Source organism: Triticum aestivum, chromosome 2D, assembly GCF_018294505.1.
Source record: "Triticum aestivum cultivar Chinese Spring chromosome 2D, IWGSC CS RefSeq v2.1, whole genome shotgun sequence".
Lineage (NCBI taxonomy): Eukaryota > Viridiplantae > Streptophyta > Magnoliopsida > Poales > Poaceae > Triticum > Triticum aestivum.
Window position 1 is genome coordinate 12,904,177 of NC_057799.1, and position 27,112 is coordinate 12,931,288.

General features: G+C 42.8%; 2 protein-coding genes and 1 pseudogene across 3 annotated transcripts; 2 read left to right on the forward strand and 1 right to left on the reverse strand.

The window, feature by feature from the left end:
* Positions 1-4,271: 4,271 nt before the first annotated feature.
* LOC123051085 (ATP sulfurylase 2) lies at positions 4,272-8,691 on the forward strand. Its single transcript, XM_044473850.1, has 5 exons — positions 4,272-4,938; positions 6,932-7,337; positions 7,416-7,676; positions 7,883-7,969; positions 8,073-8,691. The coding sequence occupies exons 1-5, from the start codon at positions 4,394-4,396 to the stop codon at positions 8,205-8,207; spliced, it is 1,434 nt and encodes a 477-aa protein (XP_044329785.1). The 5' UTR covers positions 4,272-4,393; the 3' UTR covers positions 8,208-8,691.
* A 713-nt stretch (positions 8,692-9,404) lies between these two features.
* Positions 9,405-14,630, forward strand: LOC123051086 (nuclear pore complex protein Nup153). 2 transcript variants are annotated; one of them, XM_044473851.1, is made up of 7 exons: positions 9,405-9,758; positions 10,622-10,986; positions 11,572-11,650; positions 12,345-12,436; positions 12,522-12,658; positions 13,328-13,405; positions 14,217-14,630. In XM_044473851.1, exons 1-7 carry the CDS (start codon positions 9,557-9,559, stop codon positions 14,260-14,262), a joined length of 999 nt encoding a protein of 332 aa, XP_044329786.1. In that variant the 5' UTR covers positions 9,405-9,556; the 3' UTR covers positions 14,263-14,630. The 2 variants fall into 2 exon arrangements, with proteins under 2 accessions (XP_044329786.1, XP_044329787.1); XM_044473852.1 differs by having other exon boundaries at positions 9,408-9,758; positions 10,650-10,986.
* Positions 14,631-15,070: 440 nt separating this feature from the next.
* LOC123051087 (probable carbohydrate esterase At4g34215) lies at positions 15,071-18,186 on the reverse strand (annotated as a pseudogene).
* Positions 18,187-27,112: the final 8,926 nt, after the last annotated feature.

A 27,112-nucleotide genomic window follows, 5' to 3' on the forward strand; every position in this document is an offset into this window, starting at 1 on the left:
TTATCCTTCCCCGTCGCCGGCGAGGGGGTGCGGCGGGGACCTGCCCCTGTTCCGACCCCGGTCGGGGGAACAGGGAAGGGGAGGGAGCGACCGAGCGAGGTGGGCCAGGCCGGCTGGGCCTGGTGGTCGGCCCAGTTGGGCCAGGGTCCAGTGGGGGGAGGGGCTCCTCTTTTTGTTTTTGTTCTGTTTTCTTTTTTTGTAATTTCTTTTCTTTTATTTATTTGCTTTTCTGTTTTATTTCAATTTAAACTATTTAGGCATTTTATAAAAATGTGTTTACCACACCATATTTACTTATGCAAAATATGGCATCTCCCGAACATTTTTATTTTAATATTTGAAAACTTTTGTCGTTTGACTTATTTAGGATTTAAATTTGAAACGGTTTTGAATTAACCCGAGATTAATTACAGTGACAGAGGTGACGTGCCATCATTAACGTGAGATTACTGTAGCATGATTATCCGGGCGTTACGCCTTCCTTCTTTCTCCTTCCCCCTTCCCTTCTCCTACTCCCACAAGGAAAGGAGGAGTCCTACTCCCGGCGGGAGTAGGACCCCCCCCCATGGCGCGCCTCTCCCCTTGGCCGGCTGCCTCCCCCTTGCTCCTTTATATACGGGGGCAGGGGGGCACCCCAGAGACACAACAATTGATCCTTAAGATCTCTTAGCCGTGTGCGGTGCCCCCCTCCACCATATTACACCTCGATGATACCGTTGCAGAGCTTAGGCGAAGCCCTGCGTCGGTGGAACATCATCATCGTCACCACGCCGTCGTGCTGACGAAACTCTCCCTCAACACTCGGCTGGATCGGAGTTCGAGGGACGTCATCGAGCTGAACGTGTGTAGAACTCGGAGGTGCCGTGCGTTCGGTACTTGATCGGTCGGATCGTGAAGACGTACGACTACATCAACCGCGTTGTGATAACGCTTCCGCTGTCGATCTACGAGGGTACGTGGACAACACTCTCCCCTCTCGTTGCTATGCATCACCATGATCTTGCGTGTGCGTAGGAATTTTTTTTAAATTACTACGTTCCCCAACAATTGATCAGTAATAAAGAGTGTGGTTAAACTATGCACTCAGTTGCAGCTAGGTCAGGATTTTTGAGGGGGTCCAAGAGGTCGTTAGGGCCAGGTGGGTTGGGTAGGGAACAGGTGGAGTGGGCATGAGGAGCCACGCTGAGCAGCGAACGGCTGGTAGTCCATTCTCTCCTGAGTTGTGCTATGGGCCCTTTTTCAATCAGATGGACCATGTTGAGTAGAGCCCATGCACCCTATCAAACACTCAAAAGTAGGTTGAGAAGGAAACTATTGTCCTCATGCACCTTCTATACACCCTACCAAACACACCCTTAGAGCATGTACCAACGGACGGCCCATGCCCGCCCCAGATCGTCCGGACGGGCTGTCCGGTCAGTGTTCGCACAAAAAACGTCACCCAACCAAGCTTTCCATAACCGGCTCAAACGCCCGGACTGACTGGCAATTCCCATATCCAGCTAAATCTGGGGCAGATATGGGACACCTGGACGCACGCGTCACGTCAAAATGACCGCTAGGTCCCGCGCCAGTTCACTCATATTCATCACGTCCTTGTCGTTCATGGTCACCGCGGACTCGGACGAAGTAGGGCCATCAATGTACCCTTTGGGATTCGGACAAAGAAATCGAAAATGATTAAACTTCAAAAAAACAGGGCCATCAATGAGGATATGGAATGTCACTACAACAAAGAAGATTCATAATGGCAGTCAATATCCTTCACAAAGGATGCATTGATGGACTAAACCCCAACTCCGTCGGCTCAACATGGATGTTACACCTACACGGGAAATCTCAAGTACGAACAATTTATTTGGTGTTTTAACAATCCCGCACCCAACATGGATGTTACAGCTACAATGGAAAACTTAACTCTTAAGTACAAATAATTTATTTAGTGTTTTAACAACCCGGCCGACCCAACATGGATGTTACACCTACACTGAAAATCTTAAGTACGAACAATTTATTTGGTGTTTTAACAACCCCGACAGCCCAACACATTTGTTACCCCTACACTCGAAATCTTAAATACGAAGAATTTATTTGGTGTTTTAACACCCTCGCCGGCCCAACACGGATGTTACACCTACACTGGAAATCTTAAGTACGAACAATTTATTTGGTCTCCCCTAAAAAAACAACTTATTTGATGTTTTAACAATCCGACAGTCCAACATGGACTATAAACATCCAAAATGATTGATGAATCACGACATTTTGCATTGCGCGAGGGCATAAAGAAAATATGATGACCCTAGTGGCTTTTTGGGGAGTATTGTGCCTTCACACCGCTCTAACGAAGATGTACCTCCCCTTAAAAGGAGAGAACTTTGGTAACACATCCACGTCTCCATCGGCTCCACTTGTGGTTACTTCTGGCCTTTACTTTGTGCAAACTTATATTGTGATTGCATCTTGTGCTTGCTTGTATTGTTGTTGTTGAGCTCATCATATAGGTTGTCCACCTAGTTGCATATCTAGACAACATATTTTATTGTTTAGCCTATTTTGTTAAAAGAAGCTAAAAATTGTTAGTCGCCTATTCAACCCCCCCCCCCCCCCCCCCACACACACACCCCCTCTAGTCGAACATATCGGTCCTTTCAAGCGCGTTTATGTTATCCTACTATATTTGCTCCTAGGAATTTGGTTTCGTCTAAGGTCTCCTTGCTCCTTGCTCTTATGTCTGCCCGATTTCAGAAAGTGAAATTTAGTCTATTGAAAAATGGATCTTGCATTTTTGAACCGACACGAATAAATTTGAAACCTTCCTTCAATTTGGTTCAGATGGATCATATTTTTTTCGAATGAGTTATAAAGGACCTCTTTTGTGAATTATAAAGGATTTGGAGTATCTATTGTCTGTATTCTTCTGGTGTATTTGCATCTCAGTTTAGGGATGTGCAAATCATCTATACACCATTCTCTTATCCAGTTGTGTCAACCTCACTCGTGGCTCTTTATCTTTTCTTTTACGAAAAGACCTTCATCGCTAGCTTTAATAATTATCAAATAACTCTTACATCATCTGCTAAATTTTTTACGAAAAAATAATGGGTGCCCCCAGCCAAAAACATGATGGATTACTCTCGGCTGAACATCAAAATCAGTATGAACGACGCCAATGAGAAAGGAATCAAAATTAGATAGAGACTCCCACTATAGACGTGGTTTTATACCTTGATGAATTATAAGATACCATGAATTTTCTTTGAGATGCATGTTTTCGGTGTTTGTGTGCATCCAACATGAATTGAATCCGCAAATGTATTAGCTATGAGCTGGTGCTTTAACCATTCAGCCATGGATGCTTAACAGGGATCATTGCACATCCTAAATAACCAATTTTCATATAGAAATACATATCATAGAAAATGAAAACCGGAAATATTTTGAGATGACAAATTTTTGGAGATGACTTTGGAAACACCTCTCCAGATCATCAATTTGAAAGAGAGATTGAGAGGGATCAAGTACCTTAATCCCGCCGTTTGTACAAGTGTTGAGTTTGACGCGTTCATGTACACGTATCGATCTCCGCTAAAGAAAATGTACACATATCAATCACCTCGCCAGTAGAAAAGATAAACAAATAAATTTATTCGAGCAGAAGAAGACCATCTTCCTCGTGAAAGATGTGCGAATCTTCTGCTGATTCAAACAGTCAATTATTTTCAATGCTGATATTTCGATTTCATGTTTTGCTCTCCGGGGTCTCACTTGCACGCCGGTTCCAATTTTATGGACGTGTGCTTTCGTTTTGAGTGTGACCCTATCCATCATAAACTCAGTACAACCAACATTCTGCGCGCCTCCTACTGTCCAATCAAAAATCGTGACGCCCAGACAAACATTTAAAAATAAAATCACGACCAAATGACAGATAAGATCGGTTTTGATCACAAACCAAACACACCATGCATGTCATGTCAGCTAGAAATGCCAAAGGGAGTCAAGTCCTCAATTGAATCCCTTTGATATGCAATTACCCAAAACATTATGCTCACTTTATTACCATAAACCATTTCCAAACAAGCAAGGTCAAATGATGTCAAATCCTCAATCACACCCCCTTGATTGGCATGCCTTCAAATCCTGCCCCTTCTTTAACCCCATGAAAACATTTCCAAACATTTGGGGTCAACACAACATAACATGGTGTGGTCAATATCAAATCCAACCCATGTCATGCCCACACATATAAATACTCCACATCCTACCACAAACCTCTGAGCCAATAGATTAGACAAGAAAAGAAAAAGAAAAAGAAAAACACTCGCGCGCGCTCGGAGGCCGCGCCGCACCGCACCGGAGCGTCGGTCCGTCGAACACCTAGCAGGCGGCCATGGCCCTCCACCTCCTCACTCCCACCCACCTCCACCACCCCTCCTCCCCCCTCCCGCGCCGCCGCGCCGCCACCTCGGCCTCGGCCACGCTCGCGCACCACCTCCTCCCCCACCCCCGCCTCCGCCTCGCCACCGCCGCGTCCTCCCCGCGCACCGGGCCCCGCCGCGGCATGTCGGCCATCCGCAGCTCGCTCATCGACCCGGACGGCGGCGCGCTGGTGGACCTGGTGGCGCCCCCCGAGCGCCGCGAGGCGCTGCGGGCCGAGGCGGAGGCGCTCCCGCGGGTGCGGCTCGCGGCCGTCGACGTGGAGTGGGCGCACGTGCTCGCCGAGGGCTGGGCGTCGCCGCTGCGCGGGTTCATGCGGGAGCACGAGTACCTCCAGTGCCTCCACTTCAACTCCCTCCGCCTCCCCTCCGGCGGCCTCGCCAACATGTCGCTCCCCATCGTGCTCGCCGTCGACGACGCCGCCAAGGACCGCGTCGGCGCCGCCCCCGACGTCGCGCTCGCCGGGCCCGACGGCGAGCTCCTCGCCGTCCTCCGCAGGTCCGCCCCTGCCCCCTCCTCCTCTCATCTCCGCCTCTCAGTTCCTTCTGCTGTTGTTCTGTGGATTACGTTACCGTCGCCCATTTCACCCGTCTGCACTTTCCATTTCCATGGTTCTTGGCTCGACCGAAAACATGTTCTACAACTTTCGTGCAAAAATAGCAATGAAAACATGGCAAAATTCCTTCAAGTTTATTGGGCGTGCAAAATTGAAAATTGGATGATTCTTACGATGGGTGTGTACTTTGTGCCCTCCTAAACGTCAGTTTTGATATGTATTGACGATTTGATTTATTCCCAATAATTTAGAGAATGTAGGATGCAATGTCGGCTCGGCGAATTATCTTTTTCACTTAAGAGACTTTATCGCAAGTTCACAGCCAACGAATACGGTGCCTCTCTTGTCTTTTTCGCCACCCGAAAACACTCTTGTCCTTCCATTGTGGGAGAATTTAGCATCTTATCATTGCCGAAAAATTTAGTGAAGCATCTTAGCTTTGCTGCCTGTTCATTCTAGTCCACATTTTAGCAGGTTTGGGGGACCATAGCACCTTAGCAAAAGCTCAATGGATGAGAATGTTTGAACAAAAAGATGCTGCCATCCTTGACAGTGATGTCCCTTTCATGTCACTCTCATAGTGATTGCATAAGGATTGCCTTGTGACTTTGTACTTGACCTCGTGCTTAATTAACAACTTGATTTTAGCAGCCCCATGTGCCAATGCGACCAGTCATTAATTGCTACAGCATTTCTTTATCCACTGTAGGCCAATTCTTCTTCTTTTTTATAAAGTGGAAAGGGAATAACTGTTCATTTTGAAGTTGAAGGTATCTGTGCTTATTCATTATTAGGTGGTTATTGGAGCAATGTTTTTTCTTTTTGGTGTGCGCCGACTTCAAAAGTAGAAATTGACACATGTGATGTTCTCCTTGTGGCATTTTTTTGCTCTTCTCTTGGGTACTAAAGCATCATATCAGCACTCTTAAGTCACCCCATTGAACTGTATTTGAACTATGTCTGTTCCAGACAATCTAAGCATATCTGAATCCCAAGTAGTCATTTCTTTGCAGTAGCTCTGAATTACCATTGTAGTTATATTTATACAAAAATCAGGTCTAAAATATAATTTGGAGAAATTTACCACTCCCTCACCGGTATCTGATGATTGACCAGTTACCGGTCGTTTTTCTTGAATTCAAATTTTCACCAATTTGTCTGGAATTTCCTACAACTTTTAACTCTACCAGCATATCTGGTTGAGTACTTCAAAAATTGTACCAAAACAACAAAAAATTGACAGTTCTGAATTTTGGGCAAAAATCTGTCACTGGCCGGGGACCTGGGCAGTTGGCACCGCTTCTCGAACCCTTGTACAAATGACCTCTACATGGTTTGGTTGAATTAAGCTCAGCATAGCTTTAATTCGGGGTAAATTTTAAGTGAAGTTAAATCACTTCCTGCTTTGATCCTCCTCAAGTGAGGACATTTCTGTCTGTGACATGCTAGCAATGAAAATGCCCAAGCACACCATCATAACCTTTTTGATTAACTTCAAGTCTTCAACACATACATATTTTGGGCTATCTAACCACAAAACTTCATAATAAATCTGATTGTACAAAAGGTCAAAAACTCATTTATGTGCTGATCCCTCACATGTATAAGAAGCTTTTTGTTTGGATTTACTTGTGGACCATGAAGTAGTAATCATGATGAGATTTTTGATGCGTCAAGATTTTGTTTACAAATTCATGTCATTTTTACCCTCTGTTTTATTTTCTGTCATGATTCACTTTAGAACAGTTCCCTTCTTAAGTGGCTTTAACTGGTACGGTAGTAGCAACCAATCATATATATGATCATATGCTAGATGAAACTTAACTAACGTTGTGACAGCACTTAAATGACTAGTGAAATTTGTCCTTTGTGGTATTACTTTTTTGTCCAATTCTAACGAGGTTTTCACTGATATGTCCATTATCATTTTATCAGTGTCGAAATATACCCTCACAATAAAGAAGAAAGGATTGCAAGAACATGGGGGACAACTGCGCCTGGCTTACCTTATGTCGATGAGGCGATAACACCAGCTGGAAACTGGCTGATTGGTGGTGATCTGGAGGTGTTGCAACCCATTAAGTATAACGATGGCCTTGACCATTACAGGCTTTCACCCCAGCAACTTAGGGACGAATTCGACAAGCGTGGGGCTGATGCTGTATTTGCATTCCAGTTGAGAAACCCAGTCCACAATGGGCATGCACTGTTGATGAATGACACTAGAAGGCGTCTCTTGGAAATGGGTTTCAAGAATCCCATTCTACTGCTACACCCCTTGGGTGGTTTTACAAAAGCTGATGATGTCCCGCTGCCTGTTAGAATGGAACAACACAGCAAGGTAATAATTTTGTTTACACAGATTATTTACCAGTTGGGATAATGCAAAATGCAAACCTTAAGTCCTACTGCATGACAGGTCTTAGAAGATGGAGTCCTTGACCCCGAGACCACTATCGTGTCTATATTTCCCTCCCCAATGCATTATGCTGGTCCAGCAGAAGTGCAGTGGCATGCAAAGGCACGAATTAACGCCGGTGCTAATTTCTACATAGTGGGTCGTGATCCAGCTGGGATGGGCCATCCGACAGAGAAGAGAGATCTGTACAACCCAGACCATGGGAAGAAGGTCCTAAGCATGGCCCCCGGTCTGGAGAAACTCAACATATTGCCCTTCAAGGTATTTGATGCACATAATACTCCTTCCATGTTTATTGTCAAAGTCATCCGGTTTTTCTTTTGTTGGATAATTCAGCAATTGTTCCCACTTTTGAATGTGTTATGCCCTGTAGACTTGTTCAGCATTTCATCATCTCTTGGGTGTGTTACTCATTCGTATCTCTTGCCACTTCCTGTTATAGTTACATACATTTTGATGTGATCCAGGTAGCAGCATATGATACGGTGGCCAAGAAGATGGCTTTCTTTGAACCTTCACGCAGTCAAGATTTTCTGTTCATCTCAGGAACCAAGGTAAGCGTTTCTATCACATTTATTTGTCAGCAGACCAATGGTCCATGCTAGCAAACTGGAGACTAGTGTCTGCTGCTAACAACTGACCCTACAAATTAATCAGATGCGCACTTTCGCCAAAACTGGAGAGAACCCTCCTGATGGTTTCATGTGCCCTGGTGGGTGGAAGGTTCTTGTTGACTACTACAATAGCTTGCAAACTGAAGGAGCTACCGCCCCCGCCGCTGCTACTGTATGAGACAAGCTGCTGCATGGCTTTGAGATCATTTGTTCGCCGGCCAGAAATGGTGAATGCAGGGGATTTTAAAACCGTTCCTTCTTTTTTTCCGCCCTTTCTTTTAAGTTTTTTTGTAGGTTGCTAGTTTATTGATGCCATCAGATCCTCCAATTGTTCAAATTTTTTCTTTCAAAATAGAAAGAAAGATTTTGAAGCTTGGCACTGGAACTCAAAACTGTTAACAGATTGAGCGGTCGCAAATTCTGTTATTATCCTGTGATGACTCTGACAGTCCAACTAGCCAATAAAGAAGTTCATTGCAACTGTGGGAGCTCATCCAAGATCAGACTGCAATTAATATCCATATTATGACACAACGGAGTGGCAGAGTTGGCATTACGGTGGATTATTAGATGATGACAGTCCAACTTATCAATTTAGTTTTTGTACTATATTCGACAAAGCCTCCCGATTCAGGATTTAAACAAAGAAATACTTATAATTATCAAAGAATCTGCAAATAAGTTTTAGTAAGTGGTGGCATCAGGCCATTATCGGAAAGTTTGTTGGAGTGTAACCAAGGACATGTTTGGTTGGCATCCATGCCTTGTCACACTTTTCTATCAAAGTGCGGAAAAGTGTTTGGTTGTATCCACAGTCATAGCATGCCACACTTTCTTAGTCACATACGCCGCTTGCTATAGACTCTGTTGCTAACCAACTTTTGCCACGACCAATTTTGCCACCACAAAACTTGTGGCATAAAAAGTGTGGCAAAATGCGTAGGGCAACCAAACATGTCCGGCACCGGCGCTTGTTCAATCGTCGGACATGTTGGGTTGTGCCGGCAAAAGAAGTCGGCGAAAAATATTATCTTGCGATTTACTCCCTCTGTAAATTAATATTATCTTGGAAGTGCGCAGAGGGAGTCCTTTTGAAGCCTCTACACAAGAAAAAGGGAGAAAATAGATTGTCAACCCGACAGCCGGTCCCAGAGACAAAATAATGCTAATACTTGAAATTACGAAAAGATAAGGAATTTGAATTTGAAACCTTGACCCGAGCAACCTGTACAAAATCCTGCTCTCTAAACTTAAAAAAAAAAACAAAAAGTTTGGGGTAATTTTTTTTTACAGATTTGACTGAAGGAAAAGGGAAATTCACACGGGCGAGGCCGGAGAGGGACAGGGGCAAAGAGTAGGGAGAAAGAATATACCTTTGCCATCTCCCCGGATCCCTTCCGTGCTCTGCTGCCACCCCCAAATCTCCTCCCCACTCCCGAATCAAATCCCCCGTCACCTCCGCCACCACCCCACCCCACCTATCCCCACCGCCGGCGCGAGCACGGGAGCGCGAGCGCGAGCGGAGCGATGGCCGGCGCGGGATCCTCGTCGGGCGGCTCGGGCGGCGGCGGGGGGAGGGAGGGCGACTGGGACTGCGGCGGCTGCGGCAACCGCAACTACGCCTTCCGCTCCCTCTGCAACCGCTGCAAGCAGCCGCGCCTCCTCGTCGACCCCAACACCCCGCGCGACTCCAAGTGGCTCCCCCGCGCCGGCGACTGGATCTGCAACGGTACGGCCCCCAACACCCCACACCTCGCCTCTAGTTTCTGCTGTTCCCCATCTAGGCTTATGTAGAGCTGAAATCAAGTGGAGAGGGAAACCTATCAGGCTGGTAGAGCTAGCCTGGAGGTGGCGTAGGCTCGAGATGTGTTGTATCATGGGCTAGGGTGTGATACGAGATGGGCACCGATGGCTCTCGGGGGCCCTGTTAATTTAAGCTTGTGATCTCTCTCGGCACATTGCATCGGAGGTTTAACCGCTTAATGGTTATAGCATTTATGTTTTGTTTGATTATCTTAATCCTGTTTAGGTGTATTTGGCCTTGTTAGAGCCTATGATCATAGTAATTGCAGTATATGGTTGTGATATAATTCTGGGGTCTGGAGGCTTGGGTAATGAGTTGGTACTCAAAAGTGAATACACGCTATTTAAGCGATTTTTGCTTGTGCCAAATAACATGTGTGGGATGTGGGATCCGTGCTAGTAATTTCTTACCTTTTGTTCTGGAAAATCTTAATTGCTGTTGATGTTTATTTTACTCATTGTATATGTACTCCCTCCGTCCGAAAAAACTTGTCCCAAGCTTGTCCCTCAAATGGATGTATCTAGCACTAACTTGGTGGTAGATACATCCATTTGAGGGACAAGCTTTTCCGGACGGAGGGAGTATGCTTGTAGATGATATTAGAGAAGTACCAGCAGCTTTACTGAGTAAATGACTAGTGTGTGTGTGCTTATTTCTTTTTTTGGGTGTTGTGCGGGATGGCTGGTTGCCTTGGTGTGCGTGTACTTCGGATGTGCGTTGTCGTGCTGCCTGGTGTGGTGGTGGTGGTGGTGGTGGTTGGTTTATGCGGCAAATGGATGAATGAATAGGTTGCAGTAACAATAATTATGCATCCAGAAAGAACTGCAAGAAGTGCAACCTGCCCAAGGAGGAAGCAGCGATGCCGCAGTTATCAATGGGAGGAATGATGCCAGCCTATGCAGATTATATGGCCAGGGTACAGGAGATTGCCAATGCTGGGTATAAGATGAACTTTGGCAATCCAGCTATGCAGCAGCAGCTACTCGCAAACGCAAACTGGCCCTATGGGATGGCTGGTAGATATGGTATGCAATCGTCTGCTTGGCCGTTCGCCGGCAACAGCACAAATCAGTTTCAAGGTGTTCCAAAGGACTGGCGTAGTGGTGACTGGCTCTGCAGCTGTGGATTCCATAACTATTCATCTCGTGCTCAGGTGATCACATGTCTTGTCTGTCATATCTTAATTCTCAATAATGATGGTTGTTGGTAAATATTGTCCTGCCTTCTGAATTGTAATAAGAATGGGCTTTACGTATATTATGCCGATTGTGGCTAACTCTAGTTTAGCCCTGATACTGCACTTATCAGGTCGTCATCATTAGAGCCTTTAATATGTCCGATCTTGTTGCTTTTTTTGTCATCTAATTTCCTTCATCGAATTCTGCATTTATTCTTAAAATTGTTCTTTGTTTACTTGCATATTACACAGATAACTTTCCTCCCCCGTTGTTTGTTGCCTATTTAGGCTCGTTTGGCACTGCAGTGGATTATGATAATCTAGCTTTTCCAACTCGCTTTTTCGTATTTTACTGTTTGGTTAACCAACTTTTTTCTGCTTCGTGGCTAGTTTTTCTGCAGTAGATATAGATTATAAAATAAGTTACGCAACAACATAGTGTAGCAACTTCACACTGAACCTTAGACATGAACTCTAGTTTTGGTTTCTCTGCAGTATGCCTTTTCTACATTGAGTGTACAATGTGATTGACCTTATTCCTTGTTATTTTATCTTTTACAGTGCAAAGAGTGTAATGCACCTGTCCCATCAGGCATGGCCTCTACAACCATGAAATCCACAGGAGCAGATAGTTCTTCAAGTAAGACATCTCTGTTCTAATGTCCTACATTTTTTAAACTTGTACTCTTAACTGATGAAAAAAATACCCCCCCTGAATTCCAGTGATTAGGGAACTATATCTGATATACTTGCCTTTTCAAAAGGTTGTGTTATTCTTTGCCACTAGAAATAGGCTAATTAGTCTAGTAGTACATGCACATTCAAAAGTACTATTTTTCACATGTGATACATCTATCATCTGCCGATTAATGGGTAACTGTAGGCAGATGTTTCTTTGTACAACTTCTCCGTGATCAACACAAGTCGGCAATACTCTCAAAAAGAAGTTGATAATAGCCATATTCTGGTTTTTTGTTATTGTTTTCTGGATCTCTTGGCTTGGCTGCCATAGTGATTTATCTAACCTAGTTCCATAGTTTATTTGCTTAACCACATTATGCATTCTTTCTTGTGTTTTTCATGTAGTATTACAGTGGCCTTGTTGTTACATTTTGTGATTGACAACATGAAGTCCGATAGTTATCCCGAAATCTCTTCTTGTTGTAGCATTAATGATTTATGTAACTTAGTTTTTATCATTTACTTTTACTTAGCCACATTACACATTCTTTCTTGTGCTCATGTAGTATCACAGTGACAAAACTCTCATTACATTTTGCAACTAGGATCAGCATGTACTCTAATAGTTATACTGAAAAATCTTCTTGTTTCAGCATTAGGTAATAAGCGTTTGGCATCAGAGGAGCTTGCTAATGACTGGGATAATAAAAGGCTAAATCCAGGAAATGCTAATTATCCACTTTCAGTATGTACTTGTGGGCCTTTTTACTTGTCATTGCTTGTTTACCTAATTATCACATGACATTGATTAATTTCCAATTTGATTAAAGGCAGCAGGCTCAGATAATTTATTTATGGGTCAAGGTGCTGGAAACAATAATGGCCAGACAACTTATTCTGCATATGACAATGGAAACTCAATGGCATCTGGACAAATTCCAGGGATGTCTGGTGTAGTTGGTAAAGGGTAATACTTCTCATAAATTATAGATGCTCATATTACAAATTAAACTCATGTAGTAGGCCACTATACTTGTCTTAGAATGCTATCCTAATGGGTGTAACAACCTATAGGGAGATGACAAATGGAGAGCAGTTCAAATATGACCCCCTATATAATTAAAATAGCAAATTATATAATTTTGAATAGGGTTTTCAGGTTTGAAGATATGAATATCTTTTTATAGGAACTAAAAAAATAGATTATGAATCTGTGTCTGTTAATGATTAAATTTATATGTATGAGGTGGAAGGAAATTATACATGAATAGACCTGGTCAAATTTCGTGAGAATGAGTGGGTGTTAAATAGATAGCCAGTGCATGTGTTTAAATATAAATTTGGGAGTGGTTGGCAAAATTATGTCCCTTTATGTCTTCTTGTTTTCTGATTATTTGCATGGTCGTTTTATGTTGGTAGCATAATACTGTACAACTTAAATGGGTACTGGAGACACTCTAGTTGTTTTGGACTAACTCTTTAGTTGAACTATATGGAATCCCAGTGTCACAATCTTGATTGACCATTGACAAATGAATGTATCCCGAAAAGTACTGCCTTTTGCAAGTATTTATTATTAATTTTGTACTTGACATGAATAAGCTAGCTGAGTACATATGTTCTTGCACTTTATCAGAGCAAAATGGCGTGAAGGAGACTGGTTGTGCACCAACTGCAGCAATCATAACTACGCATCTCGTGCATTTTGTAACAGGTACTATGTCTTGGCCTCTTTTGTTCAAATTTGTGGCCTAGGCCATTACTGAGTTGTTTTTGTGAAATTGCCCTTAGGTTCTTTTCTTCCCCTTTATAGAATGCATTTGCCAAGTGGTGGGGTACATAGGGACTGTTTAGGATCTGTTTGAGTTTATCCTGAACTCAAGATGGAGGGTGGTGCCTTGCTGCCAGCCACGCTTCCAAGAGCAGGACTTGGAGAAGGGGGAGTGGACATAGATTGGTTTATTCTTTGCTTAACTGATAATGGATACATGGTAGCTAATATTATTTAAATAAAATCTGTTCTGATAATTCCTTGAAGTAGAGCAAAATTTATGACTCCAACATAATGGCAAAAATATCACAAAACAATGCATTGAGCTTCATTTCACATAACTACGTAAGTACGTATAGAGAGTTACATCTTGTCTTGTATAAAAAAAAAGATCACTTGGCCGCATGAGCAATGTGCACCCCTCCTGTCATTGTCTATCTTGGTGTGATCGTTGAAACAGCATAGTTGCACATCCTCCATACCAGCAGCATAGGTGTCATCTATGGGTCAAGATAGATCCAAAAACCTTAGCCATATTAAATCTGATTAATATCTAACTCAACCGAAATATGTGCCATGTGTATGGGTAGAAAGAAATTTGCGAGGACTAAGATCAAATTTAGATTTATGTTTTCCACGTAATAATGTTTCAGCATCAATCCTGTCTTCATCATTTTAACCATTCTCAATGCCTACTGTCTCCTGTTTTATGGAAGCTGGTTTTTGACCGCGGTATAAATCTCTTGTGTTGCAGATGCAAAACTGCGAAAGAGTCTTCGGTTCATCCGGGTGCGCTATAATAATAGCTTTGCTTGTACTTTTGCGACCAAGTTATTGAAGCGGGTGTGGAGTCTCCTGGTTCTGCCACGGCTGATCGGTCGCTGCCGTCGCCAGGATTGTTGTTATGTTTGTGGTTTGGCCCTGCAGTACTTATGCTGCTGTTAAAATTGTTCTGTCTGAATCTAATATTGTTTGTGGGAGTTTGCATTTGTCTACGCCGAGCACTAGAATAAAACGTTTCCTGTATGTCGAAGTGTACCATCTGTTTTTTGTTTTTGTGTGTGCGTGTGCAACGATTTGATTTGTTCTTCAGTACCTCAACAGCTATGATGTAATGTAATGCTGGATCTATTTCATGTGGCAATGCTGGATTTTATTGTTTTATGAATCGCTTAACCTTGTAAAGATCTGTAATCCTGGTCCACAGCTTTGTACCGTCGATATCATTGTCATTTTAGAAAATTATTGAACATGTGACTGGTTTCAGACATGTTCTAAAACATAAAGGCTAACATGCCATATCACAGCAGTAAGTAAATATTCAAATCATCACAAGGGAATCTTTTCTTTAGATGCTTGAATTTTGAATGTAAAACTAAAGTACTCACAAGCAGTCTTATATCACAAAAAAAAAATCATCATGTCTGTAAGGTAGGATGCTTTGAAAGGAAATTGCAATTTGGTTTTAGAAAGTATGGATGGAATTTCTGAACTGAATTTGATGTTTTTTCGCTGGTGCCCAATGTATGCACCACACTTTCAGGAAGGAAGTTTATATCCTGCTTTGGAACTACTGAATGAGAAAAAGTATATCAGAGCATGATAAAATTGAATGGGGATGTTATCAGAATCCCACCACAAATGCTCTTCAGCTTTATTCCAAGTTTCCAACAAACAGAGCTCGTTCTCTTCTCCCAAATGTACATCACTTGCACAACAGTTTGAGCTAAACTTGTACCGGAATCCGTTTGTTATTGCGGTATAGTGAGCGACAGTGCGCCTGAGGGCAGATCTTCCCTTGTTTGTACATTCATCTACACTCTACAACAGGATGTCCCAAAGAATAATGGTATCTACACCTAGCAAATCAGATAATGTTATTGATGCGGTGATTCTATAGCTTTGGGATCTCTCGACGATTCGAATTCGAGATAGGCTTGCGCCAACATTTCACCGAGCCGGAGTTGAGCTTCCGTGGAGAGGTGCAGTTGATCGTCGCTGAGCGGCAGGCCCATGGCATCGACGAGAATCACGTTGGGAAGATTGATACTTCTCTGAGCGTCCCTTACAATGTCGGTGTAATTCCCCTCCCCTGATGCAAGACCAACCTGGAAAGAAAAAAGAGCCATTATAGGGAATTCTTATTTCTTGCACTATATGGATTGGCAAAGAAGAGTGCACTGACTTATTTTTGCAAAATGTTTTTAAATGGATTGTGGAGTGTAGAGAATCCAGATCACATATGTACAAGCTTGGTGAAACTATACCAGTACAACTGATAAACTTTTCAAGCTCATAATTATTCTGTACAAATGCACAGACAATTATTATGCCTTGTGGAAACAAATGCTAGTCTTGTCCATGAAAAATGAGATTTACAAGAAGTGCGCCACACTTCTATATGATTGTACCCTCTAGTTCTGTTATGTTTCGGTGACGCATAGTGAAAAAGAGAGCATCGATCTTGATTCTACATGCGACCGACGCTCAACACTCAGAAATAACACCAGGCTCGCAGATTCTAGACAGGCAATGGAGTGACCACAAAACCACTACCTGGTTCTTGGTGGCAACATGCCCTTGTTTATGACGTTAGATGTTTGTAGGGCCATAATATAACTGGCGTATCATATATAGTATTATCAGAAACATATTGAGCTGGTCAGCAGTCATGTAATCTGCTCAGAAACACCATACAGATAATCACATGGAGTCAAAGGCAAGAAAAGCGATGGCAATATAAAAGGCAGGTTGGCACTAGGTGGTATGCTGTTGGTTTGGGAAAGACATATCCAAAAAATAGTTTGGCAAGATAGATTGCTGCACAATGCTTCAAGTTATGGGCAATGTAGAAGCATCTGATTTTTCTTTTCTTCCGTGAGTGCTAGCACTAATCTGGTGGTGTTTGGCACTATGATACAGTGCCATTTTAAATGCAACAAGCTGGCGACTTTAGGTAGGACCACAGGAGATATTGGTTGTGGAAGGTCTGGTAGCTTAAAGGCTGTTGTCTTCCTTATTCTGATGGAGCATTGGCCAGTCTACCTGGGAGGCTCATTACTGAGATGGGGCAGAGTAGGTCACAGGTCACGTGTCTCGCAGCGGTCCAAAATCCTAGCACAACTTCGAATCGTTGGATTGGACACAGCATGACCGATGTCAAACTCCACGGGTCAACCTAACTGACTGCAGGGGATCAATAACTCATCATTCCCTTATCATGGTTACACTGTCACGATATTGAGTTTGAGTGGTTGAACCATTCCACCGATGCCCATGTGGAACTCCAGAAGATCATTTAATCATTTGTAATAGAGATTTGGTGATGTTATGTTCCAGCTCATGTAATATCTGTCTTTAGTTAATATATGAATCATTCCATTGATGCCCATGTGGAGCTCGAGAAGCTTTCATTTAATCAATTGTAATAGATTTTTGGTGATGTTTCAATCAACTCATGTATCTGTCTTTTTAATATAATATAATCCACTAGTTGATTTAGTCCAACATGAGAGACATGAGGTACTGCTAACTCAGTTTTATGTCCATATCATAGTGATTGCAGAGTCTCGATATGCCTCTGCACTTGATTTCCATATACGTAGCAACTAGAAACAATATACGCAGGACCAGTGGTAAAATAATGATGGTGAATGAGTTGGATGTTGCGCACAATAATTCCTAGGGAAATCGCCGTGCTTTTATCGGGTTTGGGTCATCTATCTAGTACTAGTAGTAACCTAATAACCTCAGTTAATTCTCCCAGCTGGTGTAAGTTCTGCAAGTGATTTTCCAAGCCAGAGTTGACATGAATGTGCAATGAAACAGTGTGGGGCAAGTTTAACATTTCTCATACCAAGAGTATTAATTTTGCAGTGGCGTGTTGGTGAAAAAGGAGCTAACTTTTTAATGGGTGAGCTGAATTTCAGCTAACGCCAGCACATGGAGAGTGTTTGCGTGCGCTGACCTGGATGACGAGCAGATTGGGCGAGCCGAGATCCTCCCTGAGATCGGCGACGAGGCGCTCCATCTTGCCGCCGTAGGCGCGGGCGTCGTCGACCTCGATGGTGTCGCTCTCGCCCTGGAACCACAGCACGGCGCCGAGCGCCCCGCCGCCGCCCGCCACGGCGGCGCGCGCCCTGGCGACGGCGGCCTCGTACAGCGGCTGGCCACGCGCCCACATCCAGATCCTGGTGCCGCCGACCGCGCAGGGGACGAGGCCGAGCACCAGCGGGTCCTCGCCGCCGGGGTCGGAGACGGTGGAGGGCGCGGGGAGGGAGGAGGGCGAGGAGGGGGAGGAGGAGGAGAGGAGGAGGCGGTGCGCGAAGGGCATGGCGGGGCCGAGGCCGCAGGTCTTGTGGGTGTCGATGTCGGCGTGGAGCGGCGGGGGCGGCGACCCAGCGGCGGTCGGCGGCGAGGCGGAGGAGGCGGGGGTGGGGGAGGTAGGGGGCGGGGAGGGGGGAGGTGGGCGCGCCCCGGCCGGCCATGTTGGACTGGCCGGCCAGGAGGAAGAGCAGCTTGGGGCGGTGCGCGTAGGGCGAGGTGGGGGCGCGGGCGGAGGAGGAGGAGGAAGGGAAGAGGCGGGGCGGCGGGGCGAGGAGGAGCAGGCAGGAGAGCGCCGCCGCCGCCGCCAGCAAGCCCAGCAGCGGCCGCCGCGCCGGCGGCTTCATTATTGTTTATTGGGAGGGCAGAGGGGATTGCCGGGCGAGGTGGATGGGTTGGGCGGGTTTTGGGTGGGCCGAGCACATGCACGCGCGGGCGGGCGGTGGTTGGTTGACTCGGACGTTCCCTTTCGGCTTCGCCCCTCTCGTCCCTCTCGAATCTCAACTATGCGCTGGCCTCCGCTCATATACGGCGAAAATTAATCAGTTTAGCTACATTTCAGTCAGCTGAATTTTCAGTTTTAAGTGAGTCGATTTTGAGTGAATGAAAGAGAAGGAATGGCCTCGCCTGAGAGAAGGAAGGGGCTCGCCATAATCGCCCCACTATCTATCTTATGATTAAGGGTGGGGGTAGTGGTGGAGGGATTGTCATTGTTTGACCGTCACTTTTCAGATTTTCTTCAAGTTTTTCACATTTTTACTGTTCATATTGAGATCATATGAGCTCAAATTGAGATGGGAGTTTTTCAAAACTTTTGTCACAAATGCAAATGCACATATATGTGATGTTTTATGATACGTCTCCAACGTATCTATAATTTATGAAGTATTCATGCTATTATATTATCCATCTTGGATGTTTAATGGGCTTTACTATGCACTTTATTATTATTTTGGAACTAACTTATTAACCCAGAGCCCAGTGCCAGTTTCTGTTTTTCCCTTGTTTCAGTGTTTCGAAGAAAAGGAATATCAAACGGAGTCCAAATGGAATGAAACCTTCGGGAGAGTTATTTTTGGAACGGAAGCAATCCAGAAGACTTGGAGTGTACGTAAGGGAAGCAACGAGGAAGGCACGAGGCAGGGGGCGCGCCCACCCCCTGGGCCCCCTGACGTACTTCTTTCGCCTGTATATATATCCATATACCCTAAAACCATCGGGGAACAGAATAGCTCGGGAGTTCCGCCGCCGCAAGCCTCTGTAGCCACCAAAAACCAATCGGGACCCTGTTCCGGCACGCTGCCGGAGGGGGGAACCCTCGCCGGTGGCCATCTTCATCATCCCGGCGCTCTCCATGACGAGGAGGGAGTAGTTCACCCTCGGGGCTGAGGGTATGTACCAGTAGCTATGTGTTTGATTTCTCTCTCTCTCTCTCGTGTTCTTGAGATGATATGATCTTGATGTATCGCGAGCTTTGCTATTTTAGTTGGATCTTATGATGCTTCTCCCCCTCTACTCTCTTGTAATGGATTGAGTTTTCCCTTTGAAGTTATCTTATCGGATCGAGTCTTGAAGGATTTGAGAACACTTGATGTATGTCTTGCCGTGCCTATCTGTGGTGACAATGGGATATTCACGTGATTCACTTGATGTATGTTTTGGTGATCAACTTGCGGGTTCCGCTCGTGAACTTATGCATAGGGGTTGGCACACGTTTTCGTCTTGACTCTCCGGTAGAAACTTTGGGGCACTCTTTGAAGTACTTTGTGTTGGTTTGGATAGATGAATCTGAGATTGTGTGATGCATATCGTATAATCATACCCATGGATACTTGAGGTGACATTGGAGTATCTAGGTGACATTAGGGTTTTGGTTGATTTGTGTCTTAAGGTGTTATTCTAGTACGAACTCTTGAATGGATCGATCCGAAAGAATAACTTTGAGGTGGTTTCGTACCCTACCATAATCTCTTCGTTTGTTCTCCGCTATTAGTGACTTTGGAGTGACTCTTTGTTGCATGTTGAGGGATATTTATATGATCCAATTATGTTATCATTGTTGAGAGAACTTGCATTAGTGAAAGTATGAACCCTAGGCCTTGTTTCCTAGCATTGCATTACCGTTTGTGCTCACTTTTATCATTAGTTACCTTGCTGTTTTTATAATTTCAGATTACAAAAACCTATATCTACCATCCATATTGCACTTGTATCACCATTTCTTCGCCGAACTAGTGCACCTATACAATTTACCATTGTATTGGGTGTGTTGGGGACACAAGAGACTCTTTGTTATTTGGTTGCAGGGTTGTTTGAGAGAGACCATCTTCATCCTACGCCTCCCATGGATTGATAAGCCTTAGGTCATCCACTTGAGGGAAATTTGCTACTGTCCTTCAAACCTCTGCACTTGGAGGCCCAACAACGTCTACAAGAAGAAGGTTGTGTGGTGGACATCAAGCTCTTTTCTGGCGCCGTTGCCGGGGAGGTGAGTGCTTGAAGGTATATCTTTAGATCTTGCAATCGAATCTTTTTGTTTCTTGTTTTATCACTAGTTTAGTTTATAAAAGAAAACTACAAAAAAAATGGAATTGAGTTTGTCTCATACGCTTCATCTTTTTAATATCTTTCGTGAGTATGATGGAAAGGAAAATTGTGCCAAAGTGTTAGAAGAAGAATGCATTAAAATGTTTGGCACTAAATCTTTGAATGATGAGCATGATTGCAATGTTGTTAGTATGAACTCCTTGAATATCCATAGTACTAATGATGATTGCACTAGCCATGATGAAAATATCTCTTATAAGCATGTCGATTTTTGTGGAGTGCATAGAGTTTGCAAATACATACCAAATAGGGAAGATAGATATTGCAAGAGGCATAAGCATTTAGAAACTAAATGGTTGCAAGAAAGGCTAAATGTTCGTGCTGAAAATTTAAAATTTCTTAGCCATACTTATGAACTTTGCAATGAACATGGTCATTTAAATATCAAATGCAAAATGTTTCATGATCGAATCGTGTCCAAAAATTGTGATGACTTGATTTCCCTTGCACATTATAGTGAACTTAGTTTGCTTTTGGATTATGAAGAAATGAAACGTCAAACTAAGATTATTCCAGAATATAACCTCGAGAAATTCCTCGATATTGATCTAGAAGAAATTTATATGTATTGTGCGGTGAATTGCATTGAAAATCCTTATATTGCCAATTACATAAAGAAAAGAAAACAAATAGAAGATGAAGAGAATACTAACGAAAGGGAAGAGACTTCCCAATATTCTCCTATCATTTCTTATGATGAATCAGGTAATGAGGAGGAGCTTTCTATTCAACCAGTCTCATCAATAAGGAGCTCAAAAAAGAGGGATAAACCCGCACATGATGTGAAGAAGAAAAAAGAAAAAACAGAGAAGCAAAGGTAAAAAGGTATCCCTCCCAAATGATGTTGCTCCTACTACTCATTGTGATGATGATAATTGATATACTATTGGTGCTATCCATACTATTAATAATGAGAGTGATTATGCTTATGATATGAAAAGGCCCAAGCTTGGGGATGCTATGTTTGATGAGGATGACACATTTGAGAATATATTTGCTGAAATTAATGTTTGTCCCAAGCTTGGGGATGCTATGTTTAATGAAGATGATATTTTTAGCCTCCCAAGTTTTGATATGCAAATTTGTTATGATGCTAGCATGCCTCCTACTTATGATGACTATATTGATGAAAGTGGGTTTGGAAGAGTGTCAACTTTAGGAAGTAATGATCCCACTATTTTGGAGGATGTTGAATCTTATTATGATAATTATGAAAGTGGATTTGGAGAGGTCGTGACTTTATTTAGTAATGATTCCACTATCTTGGAAGAGGTTTCAATTGATTATGATGAGAACAAAGTTGCTACTTATGATGATTATTGTGATGAAACATATGCTATAAAAAGTAGTGATGATTATATTTATAAAACTTGTCATGATTATGATTATACTTTTTCTGAACATTACTCTTTTAATGTGGAAACAATTTATAGTATTCGAGTCTCTTATGATACTCCCACTATTCTGAATGAGAAGAATTTTGCTTATGTGGAGAGTAGTAAAAATTCTATACTTGTAGATCATGAAAAGAATGCTTTAGGTGCTGGTTATATTGTTGAATTCCTTCATGATGCTACTGAAAATTATTATGAGGGAGGAACATATGCTTGTAGAAATTGCAATAATATCAAGTTTCCTCTCTATGTGCTTAAAGTTTTGAAGTTATGCTTGTTTTGCCTTCCTATGCTAGTTGATTATTGTTTCCATAAGTTGTTTGCTCACAAAATCCCTATGCATAGGAAGTGGGTTAGACTTAAATGTGCTAGTCATATTCCTCATGATGCTCTCTTTATGTTTTAATTCTTATGTCTTATGTGAGCATCATTGAAATCATCATGCCTAGCTAGGGGCGTTAAACGATAGCGCTTGTTGGGAGGCAACCCAATTTTATTTTAGTTTCTTGCTTTTTGGTTATGTTTAGTAATAAATAATCTATATAGCTTCTGGTTAGATGTGGTTTTATGTTTTAATTAGTGTTTGTGCCAAGTAGAACCTTTGGGAAGACTTGGGTGAAGTCTTTATGATCATGCTGTAAAAAAACAGAAACTTTAGCGCTCACGAGATTAGCTAAAACTTTTTACTGGAGAGTGATATTTAGTTGATTCTTTTTTCAGATAATTACTAGACAAATTCCTCAGGTCCACCAATTTATTTTAGAATTTTTGGAGTTCCAGAAGTATACGTTTGATACAGATTACTACAGACTGTTCTGTTTTTGACAGATTCTGTTTTTCGTGTGTTGTTTGCTTATTTTGATGAATCTATGGCTAGTAAAATAGTTTATAAACCATAGATAAGTTGGAATACAGTAGATTTAACACCAATACAAATAAAGAATGAGTTCATTACAGTACCTTGAAGTGGTGTTTTGTTTTCTTTCGCTAACGGATCTCACGAGATTTTCTGTTAAGTTTTGTGTTGTGAAGTTTTCAAGTTTTGGGTAAGGATTCGATGGACTATGGAATAAGGAGTGGCAAGAGCCTAAGATTGGGGATGCCCAAGGCACCCCAAGGTAAATCCAAGGACACCAAAAAGCCAAAGCTTGGGGATGCCCCGGAAGGCATCCCCTCTTTCGTCTTCGTTCATCGGTAACTTTACTTGGAGCTATATTTTTATTCACCACATGATATGTGTTTTTCTTGGAGCGTCATGTCATTTTATTTTGTTTTGCTTGCTGTTTGAATAAAATACCAAGATCTGAAATTCTTAAATGGGAGAGAGTCTTCACATAGCTACATAATTATTTAACTACTCATTAATCTTCACTTATATCTTTTTGGAGTAGTTTGTCATTTACTCGTATGCTTCACTTATATCCTATGAGTATATGGTTGAATGAATTTAATATCATAAATCTGAAATTATACATGTTTCATATGCTTATTCCATGGGGAGTAATGACTTTACATATAAGAAGTAGAGGTGGTAAATTTATTGAAGGTTAGCAAACATTGTATTGGTCACTTGAACAATTCATGAAAGAATATTGAAGGAAGAGAGATTTCACATATAAATATACTATCTTGGACATCTTTTGTAATTCTGAGCACTCATTAAAATAGATTTCACATATAAATATACTATCTTGGACATCTTTTGTAATTGTGAGCACTCATTAAAATATGACATGCTAAAAGGTTGATGTTGGACAAGGAAGACAACGTAATGGGTTATGTTTTCTTATATCCGAAATAAAGTATATTGTCATGGATCGCCCAACACGTTGAGCTTGCCTTTCCCCCTCATGCTAGCCAAATTCCTTGCACCAAGTAGAGATACTACTTGTACTTCCAAACATCCCTCAAACCAGTATTGCCATGAGAGTCCACCATACCTACCTATGGATTGAGTAAGATCCTTCAAGTAAGTTGTCATCGGTGCATGCAATAAAAATTGCTCTCTAAATATGTATGACCTTTTAGTGTGGAGAAAATAAGCTTTATACGATCATTGTGATATGGAAGAAATAAAAGCGACGGACTACATAATAAAGGTCCTTATCACAAGTGGCAATATAAAGTGACGTTCCCTCGCATTAAGATTTTGTGCATCCAACTATAAAAGCGCATGACAACCTCTGCTTCCCTCTGCGAAGGGCCTATCTTTTATTATTGTCTTTTACCTTATGCAAGAGTCATGGTGATCTTCACCTTTCCTTTTTACATTTTATCCTTTGGCAAGCACCTTGTGATGGAAAGATTCTGATATATATATATATATATATATATCCAATTGGATGTAAGGCATCATGAACTATTATTGTTGACATTACCCTTGAGGTAAAAGGTTGGGAGGCGAATCTATAAGCCCCTATCTTTCTCTGTGTCTTATTGAAACTTTGAACCCATAAATATCGCGTGAGTGTTAGAAATTGTGAAAGACCAAATGATAGTTGAGTATGTGGAGTTTGCTAAATCAAAGCTCTGACATAGACTCTTCCTGAAAATAAGATGAATTGTAATTGTTTGATGACTAATAACACGGTTTGTTAGTTTTCAAGAAAGTTTATGATCTATACTTTACCATGTGAATAGCTTGTTACTTGATCATGCAAAGTTCTATGAGTTGAGCTACTGTTATGACATATAATGATGCTAGAAAAGGTGATTGAAATTATCATTGATCAAACTTATGCACCTGCTAGCATTCACACTTCATAAATTCTTTCTTTTATCATTTACCTACTCGAGGACGAGCAGGAATTAAGCTTGGGGATGCTGATACGTCTCCAACGTATCTATAATTTATGAAGTATTCATGCTATTATATTATCCATCTTGGATGTTTAATGGGCTTTACTATGCACTTTTATATTATTTTGGGACTAACTTATCAACCCAGAGCCCAGTGCCAGTTTCTGTTTTTTCCCTTGTTTCAGTGTTTCGAAGAAAAGGAATATCAAACGGAGTCCAAATGGAATGAAACCTTCGGGAGAGTTATTTTTGGAACGGAAGCAATCCAGAAGACTTGGAGTGTATGTAAGGGAAGCAACGAGGAAGGCACGAGGCAGGGGGCATGCCCACCCCCTGGGCGCGCCCTCCACCCTCGTGGCCCCCCTGACGTACTTCTTTCGCCTATATATATATCCATATACCCTAAAACCATTGGGGAACAGAATAGATCGAGAGTTCCGCTGCCGCAAGCCTCTGTAGCCACCAAAAACCAATCGAGACCCTGTTCCGGCACCCTGCCGGAGGGGGAACCCTCACCGGTGGCCATCTTCATCATCCCGGCGCTCTCCATGACTAGGAGGGAGTAGTTCACCCTCGGGGCTGAGGGTATGTACCAGTAGCTATGTGTTTGATCTCTCTCTCTCTCTCTCTCTCTCTCTCTCTCTCTCTCTCTCGTGTTCTTGAGATGATACGATCTTTATGTATCGCGAGCTTTGCTATTTTAGTTGGATCTTATGATGCTTCTCCCCTCTACTATCTTGTAATGGATTGAGTTTTCCCTTTGAAGTTATCTTATCGGATTGAGTCTTTAAGGATTTGAGAACACTTGATGTATGTCTTGCCGTGCCTATCTATGGTGACAATGGGATATTCACGTGATTCACTTGATGTATGTTTTGGTGATCAACTTGCGGGTTCCGCTCGTGAACTTATGCATAGGGGTTGGCACACGTTTTCGTCTTGACTCTCCGGTAGAAACTTTGGGGCACTCTTTGAAGTACTTTGTGTTGGTTTGAATAGATGGATCTGAGATTGTGTGATGCATATCGTATAATCATACCCATGGATACTTGAGGTGACATTGGAGTATCTAGGTGACATTAGGGTTTTGGTTGATTTTTGTCTTAAGGTGTTATTCTAGTATGAACTCTTGAATAGATCGATCCAAAAGAATAACTTTGAGGTGGTTTTGTACCCTACCATAATCTCTTCGGTTGTTCTCCGCTATTAGTGACTTTGGAGTGACTCTTTGTTGCATGTTGAGGGATATTTATATGATCCAATTATGCTATCATTGTTGAGAGAACTTGCACTAGTGAAAGTATGGAGACCCCGCCATCCAGCACGAGCTTAGTTTGTCAGCGAAGCAGCTCCGCCTGTGCCGTCGCTCACTCCTGTGTCGGTGTTGCGCCTCCGGTGGCGGGCCGCTTCTTCTTCCACAATGTCATAGGTGAGCCACTTCAGCTGCTCTCTCCTATTTTCTGTTATGCTCTGTGTGCCCACGGCCATCAAGTTGCTCCCATGATAGCAGTTCGTCTTGGTCGAGTTATGTGACCATAGAGGCTATTTGTCCTGCCAGCTACATAGTTCTTTTCCTATATGTAGGAGATTCTGAAGTAGGATGAGCAAATGTAGACGGTGTTGAGCCGCATGCATGTGTGTCGACTTTTTTTGTAGGGCATGTATAATGTTTGCCAAGTCAATCAATATAGGTTGGCATGTTCCCTGGTCAATAAATAGCCTACCCCAACTTGTTTGGACGTAAATGCTTTGTTGTTGTTGTTCACTGGGCAATAAATAGCTTGTATGCTTTGCCTTTGGAATGTTGCTTGGTTTGCTAAGTGTGTGTGTGTGTGGTAACGATCACAATAGCTACAAAATGTATAGTTTGCATGTGTATGTACTTACGTAGTGATAGCAAAAAATTTATATCTTGTATGGGTCTCAGTATGTCCTAGGTTTGAAGTGCATGAATAAACTAAAGAATTTCTAAAATGAATCATACTTGATCTGCTCTATTTTTGAGCTATGGCCGTCGATCTGATGATATAGTGCTTGTGGTCTTTGTTGATGGTCTTCTGGCCATTGAGTTGATGGCTTAGTTGTTTGGAACTGTGGTGGAGGTCTTCTTGCCACCAATTGAGGCCATCTTATGTATGTTGATGCAACATTAAGTCATGATCCTTGATGTTCTGTTCTCTTAGTCCGTACTGCTTCATGTTGCAGGAGAACATACACTAGTAGAAAAAGGGGCTTTTACCCCGGTTGGTAAGGGCCTTTTGTCCCGGTTTTCGAACCGGGACTAAAGGGTCGTTACTAAAGCCCTAACCCTTTAGTCCCGGTTCTTACACGAACCGGGACAGAAGGTCCTCCACGTGGCCGCTGCTGCCAGCCCAGGCAGGGGGGCCTTTGGTCCCGGTTGGTGACACCAACCGGGACCAATAGGCAGGGCCTTTTGTCCCGGTTGGTGACACCAACCGGGACCAATAGGCATCCATGCGTCAGCATTTCAGGGGCTGGGGTTTTTGTTTTTTGTTTTGAAAGGGGG

Excerpts from the sequence above, each read along its gene's own strand:
- LOC123051085 (XM_044473850.1), top strand. The coding sequence starts at position 4,394 with ATGGCCCTCCACCTCCTCACTCCCACCCACCTCCACCACCCCTCCTCC. Across the intron at positions 7,338-7,415 it reads GAATGGAACAACACAGCAAG|GTCTTAGAAGATGGAGTCCT; the intron begins GTAATAATTTTG and ends ACTGCATGACAG. Across the intron at positions 7,970-8,072 it reads TGTTCATCTCAGGAACCAAG|ATGCGCACTTTCGCCAAAAC; the intron begins GTAAGCGTTTCT and ends CAAATTAATCAG.
- LOC123051086 (XM_044473851.1), top strand. The coding sequence starts at position 9,557 with ATGGCCGGCGCGGGATCCTCGTCGGGCGGCTCGGGCGGCGGCGGGGGG. Across the intron at positions 11,651-12,344 it reads AGGAGCAGATAGTTCTTCAA|CATTAGGTAATAAGCGTTTG; the intron begins GTAAGACATCTC and ends TTCTTGTTTCAG. Across the intron at positions 12,659-13,327 it reads TCTGGTGTAGTTGGTAAAGG|AGCAAAATGGCGTGAAGGAG; the intron begins GTAATACTTCTC and ends GCACTTTATCAG.